At 46.1% G+C, this 23280-nt stretch overlaps 1 protein-coding gene across 6 annotated transcripts in view; it reads right to left on the bottom strand.

Annotated features, from left to right (window-relative positions):
* The window catches only part of camk2g2 (calcium/calmodulin-dependent protein kinase (CaM kinase) II gamma 2), a 369535-nt gene that overhangs the window by 41590 nt on the left and 304665 nt on the right, over window positions 1-23280 (bottom strand). For all 6 annotated transcript variants that reach the window (XM_070865617.1, XM_070865616.1, XM_070865618.1 and 3 more), the window contains 2 exons: window positions 14610-14681; window positions 10666-10710 (listed from right to left, as the gene is read on the bottom strand). In XM_070865617.1, coding sequence (XP_070721718.1) covers window positions 10666-10710; window positions 14610-14681 — 117 coding nt within the window. The remainder of the gene's footprint in view (window positions 1-10665; window positions 10711-14609; window positions 14682-23280) is intronic.

Below are 23280 nucleotides of genomic sequence, written 5' to 3' on the forward strand. Positions count from 1 at the left end.
TTCAGGCTTGGACACCCTAGTGGCTGTTATTCATATCGCCCTCCATGTGAAACTTAGCCCTTCAACCATGGGGGCCAAACCCATTCGGTGTAAGGTCGGGCTATGGTAGCACAGTGGTGATGTTACTGGACTAGTAATCTACAGGCCTGGAATAATGATCCGGTGACATGAATTCAAATCCCACCACGGCAGCAGAAAAAAATCTAAGTGCAAGTTATTATTTAAATGGAGAAAGATTGCAAAGTACAGCGGGACCTGGGGGTACTTGTGCATGAAACGCAAAAGGATAGTATGCAGGCACAGCAAGTGATCAGGAAGGCCAATGGTATCTTGGCCTTTATTGCAAAGGGGATGGAGTATCAAAGCAGGGAAGTCTTGCTCCAGCTATATAAGGTATTGGTGAGGCCACACCTGGAATACTGCGAGCAGTTTTGGTTTCCATATTTACGAAAGGATATACTTGCTTTGGAGGCGGTTCACGAGGTTGATTCCGGGGATGAGGGGGTTGACTTCTGAGGAAAGGTTGAGTAGGTTGGGCCTCTACTCATTGGAATTCAGAAGAATGAGAGGTGATCTTATCGAAACGTAGAAGATTATGAGGGGGCTTGACAAGGTGGATGCAGAGAGGATGTTTCCGTTAAGGGGGGAGACTAGAACTAGAGGGCATGACCTTAGAATAAGGGGCCGCCATTTAAAACAGAGATGAGGAGAAATTTCTTCTCTCAGCAGGTTGTAAATCTGTGGAATTTGCTGCCTCAGAGAGCTGTGGAAGCTGGGACATTGAATAAATTTAAGACAGAAACAGTTTCTTAAACAATAAGGGCATAAGGGGTTATGGGGAGTGGGCGGGGAAGTGGAGCTGAGTCAATGATCAGATCAGCCATGATCTTATTGAATGGCAGAGCAGGCTCGAGGGGCCGAATGACCTATTCCTGTTCCTAATTCTTATGTTCTTATGTAATTGAATTTATATTCATAGGAACATAAGAAATAGGAACAGGAGTAGGCCATCTAGCCCCTCGTGCCTGCTCTGCCAGATCAAATAAATCTGGATTAAATAAATCTCGAACCAGATTAAATAAATCTGGAATATAAAGCTAGTTGTCAGTAATGGTGACCATGAAACTATGGGATTGTCGTTAAAAACCCATCCGGTTCACCAAGGTCCTCTAGGGAAGGAAATCTGCTGCCCTTACCCGTGTGACCCCAGACCCACAGCAATGGGTTGACTCAAAAGGTTGACCCTTAATCTCCCTCTGAAACGGCCTAGCGAGCCACTCAGTTGTATAAGGCATTGATGAAAGGTCTCATTCGAGGAAGCAGTGTGCGGCAGCCCGGCCCGCGAGACCATCAGCAGGCCGGGGCCATCAGAGGGAGCTGCGTGCGGCGGCATACCACTGCGGCGGCTGACAAGTCAGGTCGCTGACTGCAGTGCGGGCGGGCACAGCGGGAGGGGCGAAGGAGCGGCAAGAGTCCGTAGACGGCAGTGACCGGGACTGAGGAGAGGCGCGAGTCTGGGGCCCAGAAGAGGCGAGGGCCCAGGGGCAGCACGGGCCCAGCCCACACTGCGATATGTGCGCGCGCACTAGGTCCATGCAGCAGGGCTGGTCTCCAGTTTATCTTGGGTAATCCCTGCCACTGGACCAAGACCTAGCTGTGTCAAGCTTGAGGGGCTAGGTGGCCTAATCCTGTTCCTAATTCTTATGAAAGCCCGTGTGGTGGCTGGTGTGCAACGGCCACCACACGTTAAAAAAATCCACACACAGGCATCTTCCACCCATCAAGATGCCTTTCGGGATCTAGAATATTAGGTCCTTCATTGAAACACCCATGGACTCATCCCTTTTTGGCGTGGAAGCAAGTCATCCTCGTTTCAAGGGACTGCCTATGATGATGATTTATAAGCTGGCTCACCGCCACCTTCTCAATGATGGCTGGGCAATAAATGCTGGGTTTTGCCATGAATGAATAAAAAAAATTCACACAATTGGCCAAGGCATGTCCAGGAGGTGGGTGGGTGGGGGGGGAGTCACTGGATAGCAAATCATGAGCTAGAACCCTGGTTGATTTTCTGTTCTTGAGGTAATTCACGCAGAGATTTAATGAATTGGCCCCCGGGACGCAAGTAGTTTAACTGGAGCTGCTCTGGGTGGAAATAAAGCTGTTGCCTCTTGCACACCTCACAGAGACAGTGCTTTGTTACCAGGCAGCTTGTGGAAGGGCTGCGCTCGATCCAATTCACTGCGCTACTGCGATTCAAACAAGCAGCTCTTCTCCAAAAAATACTCCCCGTGAAGAATAGAGAAGATTTGTTTACTTTTCTTGAGATTTGCCAGAGGCAACTGTGTTTCCGTCACGCTTTGATTTGTAAGCAGCAAACGCCCCTATAACACATCTGCATCTCATCATTTGCAAAATGGACTATTAGTTGAAGCTTTGCAGCAAATTGCCGTTGGTTGACGGAACATTACACAGGGAAAATGGCAGCCATTAACCTCTGCAGAAATCCTGCAACTCTCTTTGAAACGTTTAAACTACCATTCCCTATAGTAATTGGCACTACGTAAAGCAAAGCCAGCGTTGAGTTTCTCGGGCTATTTTCAAGGTTTATTTGAAATATTGCTGTAATAATGACTCGCTCCCCAGTGGGTTCACCTCCGTAAACGTCCCTTATCGGAGAACAAAAGCGTTTAGAGGCTGTGCAGTAAAGGTGTTTGTTATAGATACATAGACAGAGCGATAAGGGAGTCAAGGGTTATGGCGAGCGGGCAGGGAAGTGGAGTTGAGGCCAAGATCAGATCAGCCGTGATCTTATTGAATGGCGGAGCAGGCTCAAGGCGCCGACTCCTGGCTCCTATTTCTTATGTTCTTATAATGAATTCATTGCGACTATAGATAAAAACCTTTGGCCGATTTTGCCAAATATCCTCTGTCCACGAGGGGTGAGAAGGAACTGCTAGAGAACAGCTGGAGAAACCATCAGACACGTTCACACGCTTATCAGCTTAAGGAATAAAGGCTACCAGCATCTGATTGTCCTTCGCAAGCCATGCTTTTACATTATGATACTTTCTGCGCAACTTAGATGCCAGCTTCCTGCCATTTGCAAGCGTGGTTGGCACGACCGTGGCCAGCTTTTTCCCCACTAAGAGAGAAGGCAATCTGGAAGGAAGCGTGAAATTAAAGACACAGGGGGCAAGCAGGGCTGTGCACATGCTGACCTCGAGCATTCCACATCAATTTCAAGTCACATTTCAAACACAACACTGCTGCGTGCCGTCACAGTGTTTCAGCTTCCCGGCCCTTGTGGACAACAAGCCCAGGGAGGCACCAACATTGAATGAAAAAGACTTGCATTTATATAGCGCCTTTCGCAACCTCAGGACGAGCCAAAGCGCTTTACAGCCAATTAAGTAATCTTTGCAGTGCAGTCATTGTTGTAATGTAGGAAACGCGGCAACCAATTTGCGCACAGCAAGCTCCCACAAACAGCAATGTGATAATGACCAGATTATCTGTTTGAATGACGTTGGGTGAGAGATAAATATTGACCCAGGAGAACTCCCCTGCTCCTCTTCGAAATGGTACCATTGGGTCTTTTACATCCACTTGAGAGCACAGACAGGACCTCGGTTTAATGTCTCATCCGAAAGACGGCTCCTCCGACAGTGCAGCACTCCCTCAATACCGCCCCTCCGACAGTGCAGCGCTCCCTCAGTACTGCCCCTCCGACAGTGCGGCACTCCCTCAGTACTGCCCCTCCGACAGTGCAGCACTCCCTCAGTACGGCCCCTCCGTCAGTGCAGCACTCCCTCAGCACTGCCCCTCCGACAGTGCAGCGCTCCCTCAGTACTGCCCCTCCATCAGTGCAGTGCTCCCTCAGTATTGCCCCTCCATCAGTGCAGTGCTCCCTCAGTACTGCCCCTCCGACAGTGCAGCGCTCCCTCAGTACTGCCCCTCCATCAGTGCAGCGCTCCCTCAGTACTGCCCCTCTGACAGTGCAGTGCTCCCTCAGCACTGCCCCTCCACTTTGATTTACTTCCGTGCTGAAGTAAAATTTTGTGGATAATGATGCACTTTGCTATTTCACCAAAATGGCCGCTCTTCATGCGCAAGTGAGTGTTGGCAGTAGTTGGACCGTGGGGTGGGAGAAGCGTCACAAGTGAGCACAATTCTATCCAAGATGTACAATTCCCAGCGGTAGTCAATGGATACCTGGCTGGTGAGGGTATCAAGGGATCTGGAGAAAAGGTGGGTAAATGGAGCTGAGGTACCGATCAGCCATGAGCTAATTGAATGGCGGAACAGGTTCGAGGGGCTGCATTTGCTGCTGCTGTTCCTACGAGGAAAGATTGAGTAGAATGAGTCTATTTTCCCTGGAGCTTAGAAGAATGAGGTGTGATCTCACTGAAATGTATAAAATGCTTAAAGGGCTTGATAGGGGAGATGCGGAGATGTTGTTTCCCGGGGCTGGAGAGTCTAGAACTGGGGGCACAGTCTCAGGAGGTGGTGTCAGCCTGAGTTGAGGAGAAATGTTTTCACTCAGGAGGGTTGTGAATCTTTGGAATTCTCTATCCCAGAGGGCTGTGGATGCTCAGTCGTTGAGTATATTCAGGCCTTCAGGGATAAAAGTCTAAGATTCTGGAGCAATGTATTACTGTAAAACAGATCTATGGAGATCTTCCAAGAAAAACTCTGCAAGGAACAGGCCTCTATATTAATGCAAATGTATTCAGTATAATACGCATTATATTAAATTCAGAAAACGCACCAACTGCGAGATCCAGTGTCAGTTGTAAAAGTGACTCAAGGCATACAAAAACACAAAATTCTATAATATCGATGTTTGCTGAATTTCAAAACACATTATCGCTAGGTGCAACTTCCTAATTCAATTCAAAGGCTTCATTTTGACAAATTAGCACTTTCACATAAGAAAACATTCAAAACAGTAGCTTGCTCGAGTCCCTATGACTAATGTTGGAGAGCAAGCTGTTATGCTCCATGACACACCTGGGTGAATAATAGTGGTTCTGGTGGAGACACGGCCAATAGGTCATAAACCATTTCATTTTACCATGGCTCTGGATGTTGCGCTGATGCTTCAGCAACTGTTTAAGTTTAATACAAATTGCTTTTTGAGCCTAGCACATCACACGAACATTAGAACTAGGAGCTGGAGTCGGCCATTTGGCCCCTCAAGTCTGCTCCGCCACTCAATATCATCATCATCATAGGCAGTCCCTTAAGATCGAGGAAGACTTGCTTCCACTCAGTGAGTTCTCAGGTGGCTGAACAGTCCAATACGGGAATTACAGTCCCTGTCACAGGTGGGACAGACAGTGGTTGGAGGAAAGGGTGGGTGGGGTGTCAGGTTTGCTGCATGCTCTCGGCGACGGGACTCGAGGTGCTCAGCGCCCTCCCGGATGCTCTTCCTCCACTTAGGGCGGTCTTTGGCCAGGGATTCCCAGGTGTCGGTGGGGATGTTGCATTTTATCAAGGAGGCTTTGAGGGTGTCCTTGAAATGTTTCCTCTGCCCACCTGGGGCTCGCTTGCCGTCGAAGAGTTCCGAGTAGAGCGCTTGCTTTGGGAGTCTTGTGTCGGACATGTGAACAATGTGGCCCGCCCAACAGAGCTGGTTGAATAAGATTATAGTTGATCTTCAACCTCAACTCCGCTTTCCTGTATGATTGCCATATCCCTTGATTCCCCGAGTGTAATGTATGTATCTGTGAGTATGCTCACAGGTTTGTAGAGCTGTTGAGTTGTGAGTGGCTTAGCCAGTCGCGTGATGTTCACAAGACTCAATAAAACCCCAGCCAGTTGGGTTTGGGGGATCCACGATGAGGCAGGTGGTTGTGAGCCTGGTGGATGAACTGGTAATGTGTAGTGTGATTGTTAAACCTTCGCGAATAAACCAACTCGTTCTTAACAGCAATGTTTTGCTATGAATTCTTAAGCGAAGAACCCATGAAGCAAATACATTACACCTAATCCAAACATCTATCTATCTCAGCCTTGAATATACTCAATGACTTTGCATCCACAGCTCTTTGGGATAGTGAGTTCACAACCCTCTGAGTGAAGAAATTCCTCCTCCTCTCGGTCTTAAATGGCTGACCCCTTAGCCTGAGACTGTGACCCCTGGTTCTAGACTCTCCAGCAAGGGGAAACAACCTCTCAGTATCTACCCTGTCAATCCCCCTCAGAATCTCATATGTTTCAATGTGATCACCTCTCATTCTTCTAAACTCCAGAGAATGTAGGCCCAATCTACTCGATCTCTCCAGAGTGGAAGCTGTGTCATTGGGAGAATGGAGAGGTGCACAAATTGACAAATCTACTCTTTCACAGACTGTTACAGCATAGAAACAAACCACTTGGCCCAGGAAGTTGACACTGGTGCTTATCTCCAAATAACAACTTGCATTTATATAGCACCTTCAATGTAGTAAAATGTCTCAAGGTGCTTCACATGAGCGTTATCAAACAAAATTTGACAACATAAGGAGATATTGGGGCAGGTGCTGAAAAAGTTTGGTCAAAGAGGTAGGTTTTAAGGAGCGTTTTAAAGGAGGAGAGAGGTGTGGAGGTTTAGGCAGGGAATTCCAGAGCTTGGGGCCTAGGCAACAGAAGACACGGCCACTGATGGTTGAGCGATTATAATCAGGGATGCGCAAGGGGCCAGAATTGGAGATCTAACCTTTTCTCAGTATTCTGCTCACTCGCCACACTTTTACTTATGAAATATATTGTGTTTTTACAATATATTCTTGCCAAAGCTTTGTAGACTTTCGGTCTGGCTTTGAGCATCTGTGTCTTAATTTTTTTTTTAAGTACTCAGTCGCAGCAGCCATCAAAGCTAATATTTTCATTACATTTTTCCATTTAAGCATTTTCAGATTTCTGTAAATTATATTAATGTAGTTTCCCACCCACTCCTTCACAGAGTGTGATCACTCAGTATAGTATTCAGATGGAGCAGTGAGGTGGGGCGGTGGGGAGGACAATTAGACTAGGGGACATGCAGACATAATACAGTGCCCAGTTTAAAATGTGATATTTGATCGGATACGATCTAAATCTTACATCTGTCCACCCTTCCTGCCAACTTGTCCCCGTGGTAAATTTCTATCTCCACATTGACGCATATTGCCCACAGAAACTTGTCGAGCTGTAATGACCCCCCTCCTGCCAGTGGCGGCGCTGCAGAACCTGCACGGGGAGAGGGTGCAATTAAATTTTACTGAACCTCACTGAATAGTACTAACCACAGGTTCCACCATTCTTACAGGCTTGATAGGGTAGATACAGGGAGGATGTTTCCCCCTGGCTGTGGAGTCGAGAATGAGGGATCACAGTCTCAGGATAAGGGGTCAGCCATTTAAGACTGAGATGAGGAGATATTTCTTCACTCAGAGGGTGGTTAATCTTTGGAATTCTCTACCCCAGAGAGCTGTGGAGGCTCAGTCGTTGAGTATATTCAAGGTGGAGATCAATAGATTTTTGGATATAAAGGGAATCAAGGGATATGACGATCAAGTGGGAAGGTGGAGTTGAGGTAGAAGATCAACTTCATTGAGTATATTCAAGACAGAGATCGATAGATTTTTGGACATTGAGGGAATCAAGGGATTGGGTCCCTCGAGCCTGTGCTGCCATTCAGTAAGATCATGGCTGATCCAGTGGAATTGAGATCAATGATCAGCCATGATCTTACTGAATGGCAGCGCAGGCTCGAGGGGCCAAATGGCTTCCTGCTGCTCCTATTTCTTATGTTCTTAAGAGCAGCAAGCTGAGAACTCCATCATCTTCAACCCCCCCCCCCCCTCCCCACTACAAGTCACAGACGATCCTGACGTGGGCATACATCATCGTTCCTCCATCGTTGCTGGGCCAATATCCTGGAAATCTAACCTAATTCTACTGGGCATCAGTATGGGAGCAGTGTTACCACAAGGATTAGGGCGGTTCAAGGAGAAAGCGCCAAATCACCTCCTCAGGGAACTTTGGTTGAGCAATAAATCTAGCCTGGTCAGTGGGACCCACCTCTCGAACAAATTAAATAAAAATCCCGTCTATTATGTGAAACAGAATCCATGACTCAAAACTGTACATGCAATATTGTGGAATTTCACTGATCATGGGATCCATTTCTGAATTTGCCATCCTTACTGCATTATTTATTCAAATACCAAGCTGTGGAACACTCCAGCTTGACTGTTCCTTGATCGTTGCAGTTACGACAGACAAATTGCTTAAAATAACTCACTCTGCCACTAGTTAAGGCTTCGAGCTCCATGGTTACTGGGAATTGTAAATACTTAACTATTTAACCACATTGAAAGAATGTCGACACCTCTCATGAAAAGGGGTGCTCTATCAACTTCAATCGCAGAGACTGTGAACAACTCTGCCCTGTTACTGGCACTGGCCTGTGATGCTAAGCTTCAACTCTCTGTTCTGACACTATTTAACCTGTGCTTGCCAGTAATTCTAAGAGCGTCACTTGGAAGACAGTCAAGGTGGTGTGACTAAACCACTTCAACAACAACTTGTATTTATATAGCGCCTTCAACGTAGTGAAACGACCCAAGGTGCTTCACAGGAGTATTATGAGATTTAAAATATTTGACACCGAGCCACATAAGGAGAAATTAGGGCAGATGACCAAAAACTTGGCCAAAGAGGTAGGTTTTAAGGAGCGTCTTAAAAAGGAGGCAAGAGAGGCGGAGAGGTTTAGGCAGGGAATTCCAGAGCTTGGGGCCCAGGCAATAGAAGGCACGGCCACCAATGGTTGAGCGATTATAATCAGGGTTGCTCAAGAGGGCAGAATTGGAGGAGCGCAGACATCTCGGGGGGGGGGGGGGGGGTAGGGCTGGAAGAGATTACAGAGATAGGGAGGGGCGAGGCCATGGAGGGATTTGAAAAAAGGACTTCAGATAAAACTACCTCATGAAAATAAATCAAAGAGATATCCAGTTAGTCCCACTCCCCCGCTCTTACCTCATAGCCTTGCAACTATTTCTTCTTCCAAGTATTTATCTAATTCCTTTTTGAAAGTTACTATTGAATCTGCTTCCACCTCTTTCATCAAGTGCATTCCAGATCAGAACAAATGACGTAAAAAAATGTTGCCTCATCTCCTCGCTGGTGCTTTTGCCAGTTATTTGAATTCTGTGTCCCCTGGTTACCGAAACCCCTTCATCATTTTGAACGCCTCTATTAAGTCTCCCTGTATCCTTCTCTGCTCTAAGGAGAACAACCCCAGCATCTGCAGTCTCCATGTAAATGAAGTCCCGCATCCCTGGAATCATTCTGGTGAATCTTCTCTGCACCCTCTCCAAGCTCTTGACATCCTTCCTGAAGTGTGGTGCCCAAAATGGGACCCAATACTCCAGCTGAGGCCTAACCAGTGTTTTATAAAGGTTTAGCATAACTCCAGGGACTTGGGCACAAAAAAAAAATCCAGGCTGACACTCCCAGTGCAGTGCTGAGGGAGTGCTGCACTGTCGGAGGTGCCGTCTTTCGGATGAGACATTAAACCGGGGCCTCATCTGCTCTCTCAGGTGGACGTAAAAGATTACATGACACTCTTTCAAAGAAGAGCAGGGGAGTTATCCCCGGTGCCCTGGGCCAATATTTATCCCTCAATCAACATCACTAAAAACAGATTATCTGGGTCATTATCACATTGCTGTTTGTGGGAGCTTGCTGTGCGCAAATTGGCTGCCGCGTTTCCCACATTACAACAGTGACTACGCTCCATAAGTACTTCATTGGCTGTAAAGCGCTTTGAGATGTCTGGTGGCCGTGAAGGCGCAAAATAAATGCAAGTTTTTCTTTCTTTTTTTGTACTCGATGCCTCTATTAATAAAGCCAATGATTCCATACTAGTAGCATAATATGATTACTTGGCAGGAGGCCGAGTGTTTTTTTTAAAAACTTTGATATGGAACTAGGAGTGTTCCTTATAGCTCCACAGCATGGCCAAGGGCCGGCTGCCCTCTTGCGATCTCCACTCCCCTCCTCGGGATGCAAGTGAGATATTTGAGGAGCAAGTTGAATTCTTGCAAGTGAAGGTGCTGTGGAGGTAATGTCACATCAGAAATAGGAGCAGGAGTCGGCCACCTGGCCCCTCGAGCCTGCTCCGCCATTCAATAAGATAATGGCTGATCTGATCATGGACTCAGCTCCACTTCCCTGCCCGCTCCCCATGACCCTTTACTCCCTTATCGCTCAAAAATCTGTCTATCTCCGCCTTAAATATATTCAATGACCCAGCCTCCACACCTCTCTGGGGCAGAGAATGCCACAGATTTACAACCCTCAGAGGAAATTCCTTCTCATCTCAGTTTTAAATGGGCGGCCCCTTATTCTCAGACTATGTCCCCTAGTTTTAGTTTTCCCGATGAGTGGAAATATCCTCTCTGCATCCACCTTGTCGAGCCCCCTCATTATCTTATATGTCGAACCTGCATGTTTTACACACAGTGAAGGGGGTGGCATCACTGAAACCTCATAACTAGGCCCTCTGACACCAGCCACAAGTATTATGCTTTCAGCTGGGAGTGGAGGAGAAATGTTCAGGAAATACGAACAAGGAATTTCAAACGCCTGAACAGTTTTCATGACGAGTATGAAAAAGAGACTTCAAACTGGTACCTTAATGCCATCTGTGGGATTATGGACTACTGTTGTCTGTGGTTCCTGAGAAGACAAGTCAGGAAAGAGAGCTTTAATTAATAAACCTCAGCCCAACATTTCAGTAACATCTGTCTTATTTTTTTTTTAAAACAGGAGCAAAACTGTAACAGTTTTTTAAAAAAAACATTAAACAAAGCTTCAAAATACTTTGGTAGACCCCTTCTTATTGCAATGCTAACATACATTTTAAAAAAGCATTGAAATGGCAGGTTAGTTCTGAGGATGTTGTTGAGGCCAGTTTTGTTAGATATATTCAAAAGGGAGTTAAGGAGTCCTTGGCCAAAGACCTCCCAAAGTGGAGGAAGTGCATCCGGGAGGGCGCTGAGCTCCTCGAGTAACGTCGCCGAGAGCGTGCAGAAATCAAGCGCGCAGAAATCAAGCGCAGGCAGCGGAAGGTGCGTGCGGCAAACCAGACTCCCCACCCACCCTTTCCTTCAACACCATCTGTCCCACCTGTGACAGGGACTGTGGTTCTCGTATTGGACTGTACAGCCACCTCAGAACTCATACTAAGAGTGGAAGCAAGTCTTCCTCAATTCCGAGGGACTGCCTATGATGATGATGAGATGTGGCCCTTACGGCTAAAGGGATCAAGGGGTATGGAGAGAAGGCAGGAATGGGGTGCTGAAGTTGCATGATCAGCCATGATCATATTGAATGGTGGTGCAGGCTCGAGGGGCCGAATGGCCTACTCCTGAACCTATTTTCTATGTTTCTATGTAACAATCTCCTTAGAGAGCCTTGAACCTTAAACCTTTTAGGTGTAGTCGCTGGGTAGCTGGGCTGAGAAGCTCATTGTTAATCCTTCCATTCTTCAGTTACGGATATCTAACCACACGCGCGTATAAAACTCGACTAATCCAGAAACCGCAATGGCTATAGTGCCTCGAGATCACACAGCACCACTCAGCTTCCAGAGGTGTCTGACTACTTTGGATATACTGGCTCCGATCTTGACTGGGGCGGGTTTGGTGAGCGGGGGAGTAGAGTTTCGGTCAGGTGCTGTGGAGTCAGCAGAATGCCCGGCCGGAAGTCAGTCTGATCGACAGGCTTGGCTTCAAGTTGGGAGGGGAGCACTCCGGGGCAGCCCCAGGTAAGGAGCCTGCAGCTGTTAGTGGGAGCATGGGGTCCGATCCAACAAAAGAAGGTAAGATTGGGAGGCCAGGGAGCCTCCTGGCTCTCAAGCAGTGCCGTAAGGGTAACTTACCCGCCCTCGCCTCCCTTGAGCTGCCGGGTTTCCCGACTCCTGGGAATCCCAGCCAGCCTGGGATAAATGGGAGGCTCCCAGCCACCTTATGATACTTAGATGACTCCCTTAAACCCGGAACTGGGCAGGTTGGCTACTCGACCACAACCTACGTGTTTTTGGGGGTAGTTTCGGTGCACGAGGGGAAACATCCTCTCAACACCTAGCCTGTCAAGCCCCCTCAGAATCTTATATTTTTCACTCCTCATTCTTCCTCCAATAAGTATAGGACCAACCTGCTCAACCTTTCCTCATGAGACAACCCCTTCATCCCAGGAATCAACCTGGTGAACCTTCTCTGAACTGCCTCCAATGCAAGTATATCCCTCCTTAAATACGGAGACCAATACTGCATGCAGTACTCCAAGTGTGGTCTTACCAACACTTTGTACAGTTGCAACAGGATTTCTCTTGTTGGGGATATAAATAGAGCTGGAGCGCCAGGCCCTGGAACATCATGGGCCGCCCTGACCTGTGTTAGACCACCACCGCAGGTCGGGGCTTTAAATAAAGCTGGAGCGCCGAGCCCTGGAACATCGTGGGCGGCGAATGAGGTACGGGGCCCAGAAGAGCCGAGGGCCCAGGGGCAGCACGGGCCAGCCCACATTGCGGAGTCAGCCTGATCGACCATAGTGGCCATAGAAATAGTGGATGCATTGGTGATCATTTTCCAACAGTCTATCAACTCTGCATCAGTTCCTATGGACTGGAGGGTAGCTAATGTAATACCACTTTTTAAAAAAGGAGGGGGGAGAGAAAACAGGTAATTATCGCCTGACATCGGGAGTGGGGAAAATGTTGGAACCAATTATTGGAACCAAAAATAGCAGCGCATTTGAAAGCAGTGACAGGATCGGTCCAAGTCAGCGTGGATTTATGAAAGGGAAATCATGCTTGACAAATCTTCTGGAATTTTTTGAGGATGTAACTAGTAGAGTGGACAAGGGATAACCAGTGGATGTGGTGAATTTGGACTTTCAAAAGGCTTTTGACAAGGTCCCACACAAGAGATTGGTGTGCAAAATCAAAGCACATGGTATTGGGGGTAATGTACTGACGTGGATAGAGAACTGGTTGGCAGACAGGAAGCAGAGAGTCGGAATAAACGGGTCCTTCTCGGAATGGCAGGCGGTGACTAGTGGAGTGTCGCAGGGCTCAGTGCTGGGACCCCAGCTCTTTACAATATACATTAATGATTTAGATGAAGGAATGGAGTGTAATATCTCCAAGTTTGCAGATGACACTAAACTGGGTGGCAGTGTGAGCTGTGAGGAGGACGCTAAAAGGCTACAGGGTGACTTGGACAGGTTAGTGGGCAAATGCATGGCAGATGCAGTATAATGTGGATAAATGTGAGGTTATCCACTTGGGGGCAAAAACACGAAGGTAGAATATTATCTGAATGGCGGCAGATTAGGAAAGGGGGAGGTGCAACGAGACCTGTGTGTCATGGTACATCAGTCATTGAAAGTTGGCATGCAGGTACAGCAGGCGGTGAAGGCGGCAAATGGTATGTTGGCCTTCATAGCTAGGGGATTTGAGTATAGGAGCAGGGAGGTCTTACTGCAGTTGTACAGGGCCTTGGTGAGGCCTCACCTGGAATATTGTGTTCAGTTTTGGTCTCCTAATCTGAGGAAGGATGTTCTTGCTATTGAGGGAGTGCAGCGAAGGTTCACCAGATTGATTCCCAGGATGGCAGGATTGACATATGAGGAGAGACTGGATCAACTGGGCCTTTATACACTTTAGTTTAGAAGGATGAGAGGGGATCTCATAGAAACTTATAAGATTCTGACGGGACTGGACAGGTTAGATGCAGGAAGAATGTTCCCAATGATGGGTAAGTCCAGAACCAGGGGACACAGTCTTAGGATAAGGGCTAGGCCAGTTATGACTGAGATGAGGAGAAACTTCTTCACTCAGAGTTGTTAACCTGTGGATTTCCCTGCCGCAGAGAGTTGTTGATGCCAGTTCATTGGATATATTCAAGAGGGAGTTAGATATGGCCCTTACAGCTAAAGGGATCAAGGGGAATGGAGAGAAAGCAGGAAAGGGGTACTGAGATGAATGATCAGCCATGATCTTATTGAATGGTGGTGCAGGCTCGAAGGGCAGAATGGCCTACTCCTGCACCTATTTTCTATGTTTCTATGTGTGCTCACTAGGTCCGTGCAGATCAGGTCTCCCGTCGTCCTGGTTCAACCCTTGCCACTGGATAAAGTTCGAGCTCTGTCAAGCCCGTGTGGTGGCTGATATGCAATGGCCACCACACGTTCAAAAAATCCTCGCATAGGCATCTTCCACTCCCTCAATTGGAGTTCAGGACTGGAACATCGGGTCCTCCATTGAAACATCTGTGAACTCTTGTGGAAGCAAGTCATCCTCGTTCGAGGGACCGCCTATGACTATAACTACTTGCTTTTATCCTTTATCCCCCTTGCGATAAAGGTCAACATTCTATTTGCCTTCCTAATTACTTGCTGTATCTGCATGCTAACTTCGTTGTGTTTCATGCACACAAATAGTAACTGGCTGAGTTCCTGACTGCAATACGGACCGTCCCTGGAAACAATAAAACACAACAGAAACGCAAAGCAACGTGACTGCACCGAAGCAAAGTTATAACATGAAGGAAAGGAAAGAAGTCAGTAAGTACCATGGTGGCTGATGAAGTAATGCTTTCCTTTGGGGCGTTGACTACGTTGTTTTTGCTGTTGTTCGTCTGTGGCTGGGCAGAAAACAGAAGGTGTGTTTAGCTTTCAGAAGCGATTGGAGACACGGTTACACCAACTTAGAAACCTAGCAGAGACAGAGAACGCTCAATCGCCTTCAGACCCTGATTCAGCTGCACTTTGGCTACCGTCAAGTTTGGGGCCGGGGAATAAAAAAAATATAAAAAGAGAAAAGTCTTTTTTTTTTGTCGGAAAGTCAGCCACTATATTTACCAGCCATGTATCAGTGATTATTAATACCAACCAAACAAAGGCCAGCAGGCGGATGGGTTTCCATGATGCCGCGCAATCAATTCCTTCAAGGGATGAAATCTGCCAGAACTTTAGTTCTTATTCACATTTGACTTCAATTACTGAAGTTAAAAAATTACCGGTCTCTTTCTTTTTTGACCTTAACGTCCCCTGCGAAGATTGTAGCAATCTTTCCTTGCATTCAGATGTAAGTGAATTTTTTAAAGGCATGATAAGTCTTAATTACTGCCAAACAATCTCTCTGGCCCTGAAGACTTCATTTTACCAATGTAGAGTCTGATTCTAATTTATTGTTGGAGATTTAAAAACATTTAAAAATTTAAATAAATGTAGAGTCGATTCCCAAATGACAAGTGTTGGAGTCACACCGCATGGTCCATTCCACCTTTGCATTGGCACACACACACAGATTTTTTTTATCAAGCATTGGTTCAATTCCAGCACTTCCCCCTCAGACTTACCGTGCACATTGCCCTCACACTTCTCCACAACTCGTATTCGATCATATACCAACATTACAACAGCGACTGCACTTCAAAAAATTGGCTGTAAAGTGCTTTGCGATGTCCGGTGGTAGCCTTTCTTTTCTTTCCCTCTCACGCCCCCCCCCCCCCCCCCTCAGTCTGTTTCATGTACAACACCCGTTGTGTAGAGGGTCATATGATGCGTCAGACTGCAGTTATACTGCCACTTTCCTGTGGATGTGAGCACCGATGCAAACAAAAAGTGGCAGTGTAACTCCGGATGTGACACCCGAATGCAAGTCGTCTTCTTTTGTATGGTCGTCGCAAAGCAAATCAAATGTCAATATCTTAGTCAGATATCCAAGTGTAACAGCGTGGCTATCTTGTAAGCTGCCTGCAAATTCTCTGAGGGCAGTGCTCGATGATGTGCCCCAGGGTCTGATTAGGAGCTCCACAGTCACACGATGGAGTAAAGCCAAGAGGCATGAGACCTCCCACCTCCAAGAGGCTTTGAGTTTGCACTGGCATTAGTGTAGCTCTAATCCGGTACAAATCTGCATTTGAAAGGTGCCCAGCTGGACTCACTGTTGTAATGTATGCACCTCTGAGCAAGCTCACAGGTTTGTTGAGCTGTTGCATTGTGAGTGGCTTAGCCAGTCACGTGATATGCACAAGACTCAATAAAACCCCAGCCAGTTGGATCTAGATCATCCATGATGAGGTATGCAGTTGTGAGCCTAGTGGATGAACTGGTAACGTGTAGTGATTGTTAAACCTTTGCTAATAAACCAACTAGCTCTTAATAGCAATGCGTTAACCTGTGGAATTCCCTGCCGCAGAGAGTTGTTGATGCCAGTTCATTGGATATATTCAAGAGGGAGTTAGATATGGCCCTTATGGCAAAGGGGATCAAGGGATATGGAGAGAAAGCAGGAAAGGGGTACTGAGGGAATGATCAGCCATGATCTTATTGAATGGTGGTGCAGGCTCGAAGGGCTGAATGGCCTACTCCTGCACCTATTTTCTATGTTTCTATGTGTTGCTATGAATTCTTAAGCAAAGAAGCCATGAAGAAAATACATTACACCTTCTAATTATACAATTTACCTGCATGGCAAACTAGCTGAACCACCGATGGATTGTCGGAAGGGTGTCAGAAGCAGAAGCAAGCTTCATTCAGCAGGAAAAGTCCTTGCAAGAACCGTTGAGCAAAGGATTAAGAAGAGTTCTCAACTGTGTGAAACACAGTCTCCTCTCCTGCTCAATTAACTGGAAGCAAAAGCCACGGGTGAAGTGCAACTTAATGTTTGGCTCGACTAGTTTCTTTGTACATTCTTTAACAACACTTCTCAAAATAAAACCATATTCCGTTTTGCCATTGGGTGAATTGTGCATCAAAAGACCCAACGTTAACAGCTACCTTGGCAGTGGATTAAATGTAATTGTTACTCGAGGACACACACACAGGGCTGTGGCGATGATCACGTGGGGTGGATGAGTGGACACACAAAGCCCAATTACAGGGACAACATTCACCCACCAAGGCAAGGGAGGACTTTGAGTTCGTTTAGCATGATTGTGTCTGGCAACCATTGCCGACGGGCAGTACAGCCAGAAGCTGGCACCCCTGCAAGTGAAAACATCTTCAAACGAAGGCACAAAATACACGCCCAATATGTGTTCGGACAGTTTAAAATTGAACACGTTCTTGAAATTGCCCGTGTCTTTAATGCTTTATAAAAAAAAACTTCCACCGACACTTTCTACTAGTGTTAGCTGTGGCTCAGTGGGCAGCACACTCGCCTCTGAGTCAGAAGGTTGTGGGTTCAAGTCCCACTCCAGGAACTTGAGCACATAAAAAGAGCTAGGCTGACACTCCAGTGCAGTGCTGAGGGAGTGCTGCACTATCGGAGGTGCCATCTTTCGGATGAGACATTAAACCGTCTCAGGTGGATGTAAAAGATATAAAAGGCACTATTTCGAAGAAGAGCAGGGGAGTTATCCCTGGTGTCCTGGCCAATATTTATCTCTCAATCAACATGACAATAAAAAACAGATGATCTGGACATTATCACATTGCTGTTTGTGGGAGCTTGCTGTGCGCAGGTTGGCTGCTGTGTTTCCCACATTACAACAGTGACGACACTCCAAAAAGTATTCAACTGGCTGTAAAGCGCTTTGGGTCTACTGGTGGTCGTGAAAGGCATTTTAAAAATGCAAATCTTTCTTTTTACCACCATCTTTGATATTGCTAATTGGTCAAAGGTTTTTCGCGCCTGGACGCAGAGTCTCCTTGATCGTAGCTCACAGTTTTGGATCGTCTAAGGTCTTAACATTTTGGCCACTCCCACTTTGCTCTCCCCATTAACACTGACTATCCACCATCCACTGCAGCTTTCCAAATACCTGTGGTTTCTGTCATATAACAATTGCAAAAATTAATTTCCAATGTCCAAAATACACTCAAGAACCAGATCATCAAAGTGAATGATAGCATAATGTATACAGTAATTACCAATAGCTATACTTGTCAGTGATTTAATGCAGTCAGTTCTACTTAATGGCATCTTTGATCCATGCACAGGATTTGAATTTATTTAGTGACCTCCCGTTGAATCTGTTCAGAAAGAATTCCTCATTTGAGAACGTTTTCTCCGGTCAGCTTTTGCTTTCCCATTCTAATTATCACGGGTGACCGCATCAGTGCTTGAGATTTTACCACATTCTACCCTAATTAAACTGGATCCAAAACTCGGCTGCCCATGTCCTAACTCGCACCAAGTCCCGCCCTGCATTGGCTCCCGGTTAAGCAACGACGCGATTTCAAAATTCTCATCCTTATTTTCAAAACTCTCTATCTCTCTAATCGCCTCCAGCCCCACAACCCTCCCATTCAGAGATGTCTGCGCTCCTCTAATTCTGCCTTCTTGAGCATCCCTGATTATAATCGCTCAACCATTGGTGGTCGTGCCTTCTGCTGCCTGGGCCCCAAGCTCTGGAACTCCCTCTCTAATCCTCTCCGCCTTTCTACCTCTCTTTCCTCCTTCCAGATGCTCCTTAAAACCTACCTCTTAAACAAGCTTTTGGTCACCTGCGCTAATTTCTACTTAAATAGCTCGGTGTTAATTTTTTAATCTCATAATATTCCTGTGTAGTGTCTTGGGACATTTCACTACGTTAAAGGCGCTATATAAATACATGTGGTTGTTGTTGTTATGTTATTAGTACTGGAGCCCCAACTTTCATTTTCTTTTTGCAAATCCAATGTCAAGAGAAAGGACTTCTCAAATCTTCACAGTGCTCCCTGTTCTCTGCTCGCACAGAGTGGCTTAACCCCAGCTTCTGAGGATCACCCTCTGTTGTCTCAACATTAACAGTACCACGTTTCTACTCCAGTCAACCTTGGTGTCCTCTTATTGTCCCATTAATGCCGAATGGGTGGCTTCCATCACGTGGACTCGTGAACCACTTGCTGCTAACTTCCTGTAGGATCCCTGCCACTGTGAACTTTCACCCTGTCGGTTTGGATTGATCACGGAAATGATCGCTATCGGTGCCTTCTACTGTGAGGAGAGATTGAGCAGACTAGGCCTATATTCTCGAGAGTTTAGAAGAATGAGAGGTGATCTCATTGAAACATACACAGTTCTTACAGGGTAGATGCCGAGAGGATGTTTCCTCCGGGCTGGGGAGTCCAGAACCAGGGGTCACAGTCTCAGAATAAGGGGTCGGCCATTTAGGGCTGAGATGAGAAGAAATTTCTTCACTCAGAGGGTGGTGAATCTTTGGAATTCTCTACTCCAAAGGGCTGTGGAGGCTCAGTCGTTGAGTATATTCAAGACAGAGAGCGATAGATTTTTTAATATTAAGGGAATCAAGGGACATGGGGATAGTGCAGAAAAGTGGAGTTGAGGTAGAAGATCAGCCATGATCTTATTGAATGGCGGAGCAGGCTCGAGGGGCCGAATGGCCTCCTCCTGCTCCTATTTCTTATGTTCTTATTGGATTCAATTACCGGTCCCAGCGGTAGATGGGCAGTGGCCTAATCTCACCAACACCCCTTTCATCTGCTATTTTCAAGCGATTAGTCTGGGCAAATTGAAGTTCGATGGGCCATCTAGATACCTCATCAATTCTGCATGAATTGGGCTTATTTTTGCTGCATTATTTTGGCTTGTTTGGCTCAATTCATTCTGTAATTTAAATGGCAAATTTCATTGCCAATTATTAGAATCTGATCCCAGAATAATATTTCTTGGCAAACTTGGTTTTTTTGGTTTACCAAATCGAACTGTACCAGTGAGCAAGTGTCAGATAATCTTTTGTCCCGTGAAACAATATTTATGCTCGGGGTAACTTACGTAAGAAATAGGAGCAGGAGTCGACCATTTGGCCCCTCGAGCCTGCTCCACCATTCAATAAGATCATGGCTGATCTGATCATGGACTCAGCTCCACTTCCCCGCCCACTCCCCATAACCCTTTATTCCCTTATCGCTCAAAAGCCTGTCTAGCTCCGCCTTAAATATATTCAATGACCCAGCCTCCACAGCTCTCTGGGGCAGAGAATTCCATAGATTTACAATCCTCAGAAGAAATTCCTCCTCATCTCAATTTTAAATGAGCGACCCCTTATTCTGAGACTATTTTCCCTAGTTTTTGTATCTCCTATGAGTGGAAATATCCTCTCTACATCCACCTTGTCTAGCCCCCTCATTATTTTATACATTTCAATAAGATCACCTCTCATTCTTCTGAACTCCAATGAGTAGAGGCCCAACCTATCCTCATAAGTCAACCCCCTCATCTCTGGAATCAATCGAGTGAACCTTCTCTGCAGCCTCCAATGTAAGTATATTCTTCCTTAAATATGGAGACCAAAACTGTATGCAGTACTCCAGCTGTGGCCTCACCAATACCCTGTACAGTTGTAGCAGGACTTCTCTGCTTTTATATGCCATCCCTCTTGCAATAAAGGCCAACATTCCATTTGCCTTCCTGATTACTTGCTGTACCTGTATACTAACTTTTGTGTTTCACGCACAAGGACCCCTAGGTCCCTCTGTACTGCAGCATTTGGCAATTTTTCTCCATTTAAATTATAATTTGCTTTTCGATTATTTCTGCCAAAGTGGATAACCTCACATTTTCCCACATTATACTCCACCTGCCAAATTTTTGCCCACTCACTTAGCCTGTCTATATCCCTTTGCAGATTTTTTTGTGTCCCTTTCCCATCCATCTTTGTATCATCAGCAAACTTGGCTACATTACACTCGGTCCCTTCATCCAAGTCATTAATATAGATTTTAAATAGTTGAGGTCCCAGCACCGATCCCTGCGGCACCCCACTAGTCACTGTTTGCCAATTGGAAAATGACCCATTTATCCTGACTCTCTGTTTTCTGTTAGTTAGCCAATCCTCGATCCATGCTAATATATTACCCCCAACCCCGTGAGTTTTTAATCTTGTGCAGTAACCTTTTATGTGGCACCTTGTTGACAAGTATAACCATTGCTACTTGCTGTCAGACAAGCCTAACGGTTGGTAATTGAATGCAAAAAGAAAAATGTTGCCGCAGTCTTTATAGGTTCAAAGCGGTTTGCATGCAGGATGCTCCTGCGCTCTGGTCAGGCGAGGAGAAGCAGGACTTTACCTTAAAAGTGAGAAATGGTTGAAACATCAGTACGGTAAGTCGACTGGTGTGTTTATGGCCCCACCAACAAATGGAAATGGTGGGTGAGCACAGGACAACGCAAGACAGGACAGGCACGACAACAAACAGCAAACGACACAGGCACACTTAAATCTGCCCCCACGACACCCGCTGGATGGGATGGTGAAATGAGCGGACGGTGCGTGTTGGGTGATCACAAGCCGGGGAAAAGATGAGGTGAAAATTTTCAAGTTGCAAAAGGTCCTCACCATTAAAGGAACACTGGAACTGGACTTCCTTTTCTGAACAGTTCAATAAAAAAACAAAAAGAGAAGGAAAAGAACAAGAAATTTCCACTGGTTAGATATGAGAAGCATAAAGGTTGTTGTGGAGGGAGAGATGGAGCACAACTACAACTTAGGACCAACAAAAGGAATGGTCTAAACTGCTGCCAAGGTAAATTGTGTGTTTCTCAGGTACCTGCAGTTGTATTTATTTATCTGGCAGATATACGCACCATTCGCAAACAAAATGACTCAGCTCAACTTCACCTTAGAATGCAGAGTATACAGCCTTTTTATAATGTTATACTACAGGTACAACATCCCGAATCCGGAATTCCGAAAACCGGAATTTCCCAAAAACCTGACATTTTGCGTACCGTGGATGGAGTCGTCCGGAATTATTCTCTGAAAACCGGACATTTTGAGGCGGCTAAGATGGTGACATTGGGCAGCGAGGGCAAGGAAACCGGTAAATAATGCAGTGCCTGGTGGGGGGGGGGGGGCGCGTAAGCGACGGGAATCGGTGAGCGGCAAGATCCAAAATCCGACAAACCCAATACCCGGCACGGATTCAGTCGAGGATTCTGGATTTCAGACTGTGGATTTTCTTGCCTGAAATCTGGAAAAACCTAAAATCCACACGGACTGGGTCACAAAGATTCCAAATTTCGGCCGTTGTACCTGTAGTCACGTTTGGGTTTTATTTGCTGGAGATGAGGGGGTTAAAGGTGCGAGCTGATTGAGGAGTGTAAAGTAATGAAAGGAATTAAGCCAGGTATTTGAACATGACGCTGCACTCGACCAGGGGAATCCTGTGAAAGGGGGACAGAAGATTAGAATTTCAGCAAAGCCAGTTAAAAGTGAATCCAGGGAGACATGGTCACAGGAAGGGTTAGGAGAATATGGAGCCATACCGCCGTAGTTATTGATCCAATGGAGCCATTTGAAAGCAAAAGAAAGAAAAGACCTGTATTTATATAAGCCAATGAAGTGCTTTTGGAGTGTAGTCACTGTTGTAATGTGGGAAAAGCAGCAGCCAATTTGCGCACAGCAAGCTCCCACAAACAGCAATGTGATATTGACCAGATAATCTGTTTTTGTTATTTGATTGAGGAATAAATATTGGCCCCAGGACACCAGGGATAACTCCCCTGCTCTTCTTTGAAAGAGAGCAGACAGGGCCTCGGATAATGGCTCATCCAAAAGGTGGATACAAGGCCATTCAGAAGGCGTGGGGAAAGCGCAAAGAAATTGGCATGGCTGACAACATGGCAGAACAGATGGCCTGAAAGCTAACGCCTGTACTTCTATCAGTTAGCAAACTTAAACCAAGAAGCAATTGCTGCTGATATTTAGCAGCACAATGCTTTGCTTTCATATTGCTTTTCTTGTCCGCTTATAGTGGTGGAGTTAACTGGCCCTGAGGAAGGTCAGACAAACGCCAATATTGGCAAGTCGTTCCTGGCCTTTACTCTGATGGCAGATTATAAAACAATTACTATTTTATTTTTAAACCATGACTTTATTCCAATTAAAAATCGCCATTAAATTCTAGAAAGTAGCATCATGGATTGGGGGCTGCACAATAGATGTTGAAGCTCCTATCTTTCCATTTGCAGATCTTAGTTCAAAAGAAGCTTGGAATTGAAGGATGCAAATCCAGCCCTCCCCAGTGCTTAATATTGATACAATAAGCACATTGCAGAAATCCTGTATGTCAGGAGATTCAAAAACTTGTCTTGCACGCTTTGAGAACGCAAGTTCCTTTAACTGGGAGGTTGGACGAGCTAGAACATCAGCTTCACTTTGATTGCTGCCACACTGTTGTGTGATTATGTTAACTGGAGGTGTAGTTACACTTGGCGAACTGGCCACATAATTACTCCTCCAGTCCAGAGATGGTACAACCTGCCGTGATACTCCAAATGATCATTGAATG

The sequence above is a fragment of the Pristiophorus japonicus genome, chromosome 22 (genome assembly GCF_044704955.1).
Source record: "Pristiophorus japonicus isolate sPriJap1 chromosome 22, sPriJap1.hap1, whole genome shotgun sequence".
Classification (NCBI taxonomy): Eukaryota; Metazoa; Chordata; class Chondrichthyes; family Pristiophoridae; genus Pristiophorus; species Pristiophorus japonicus.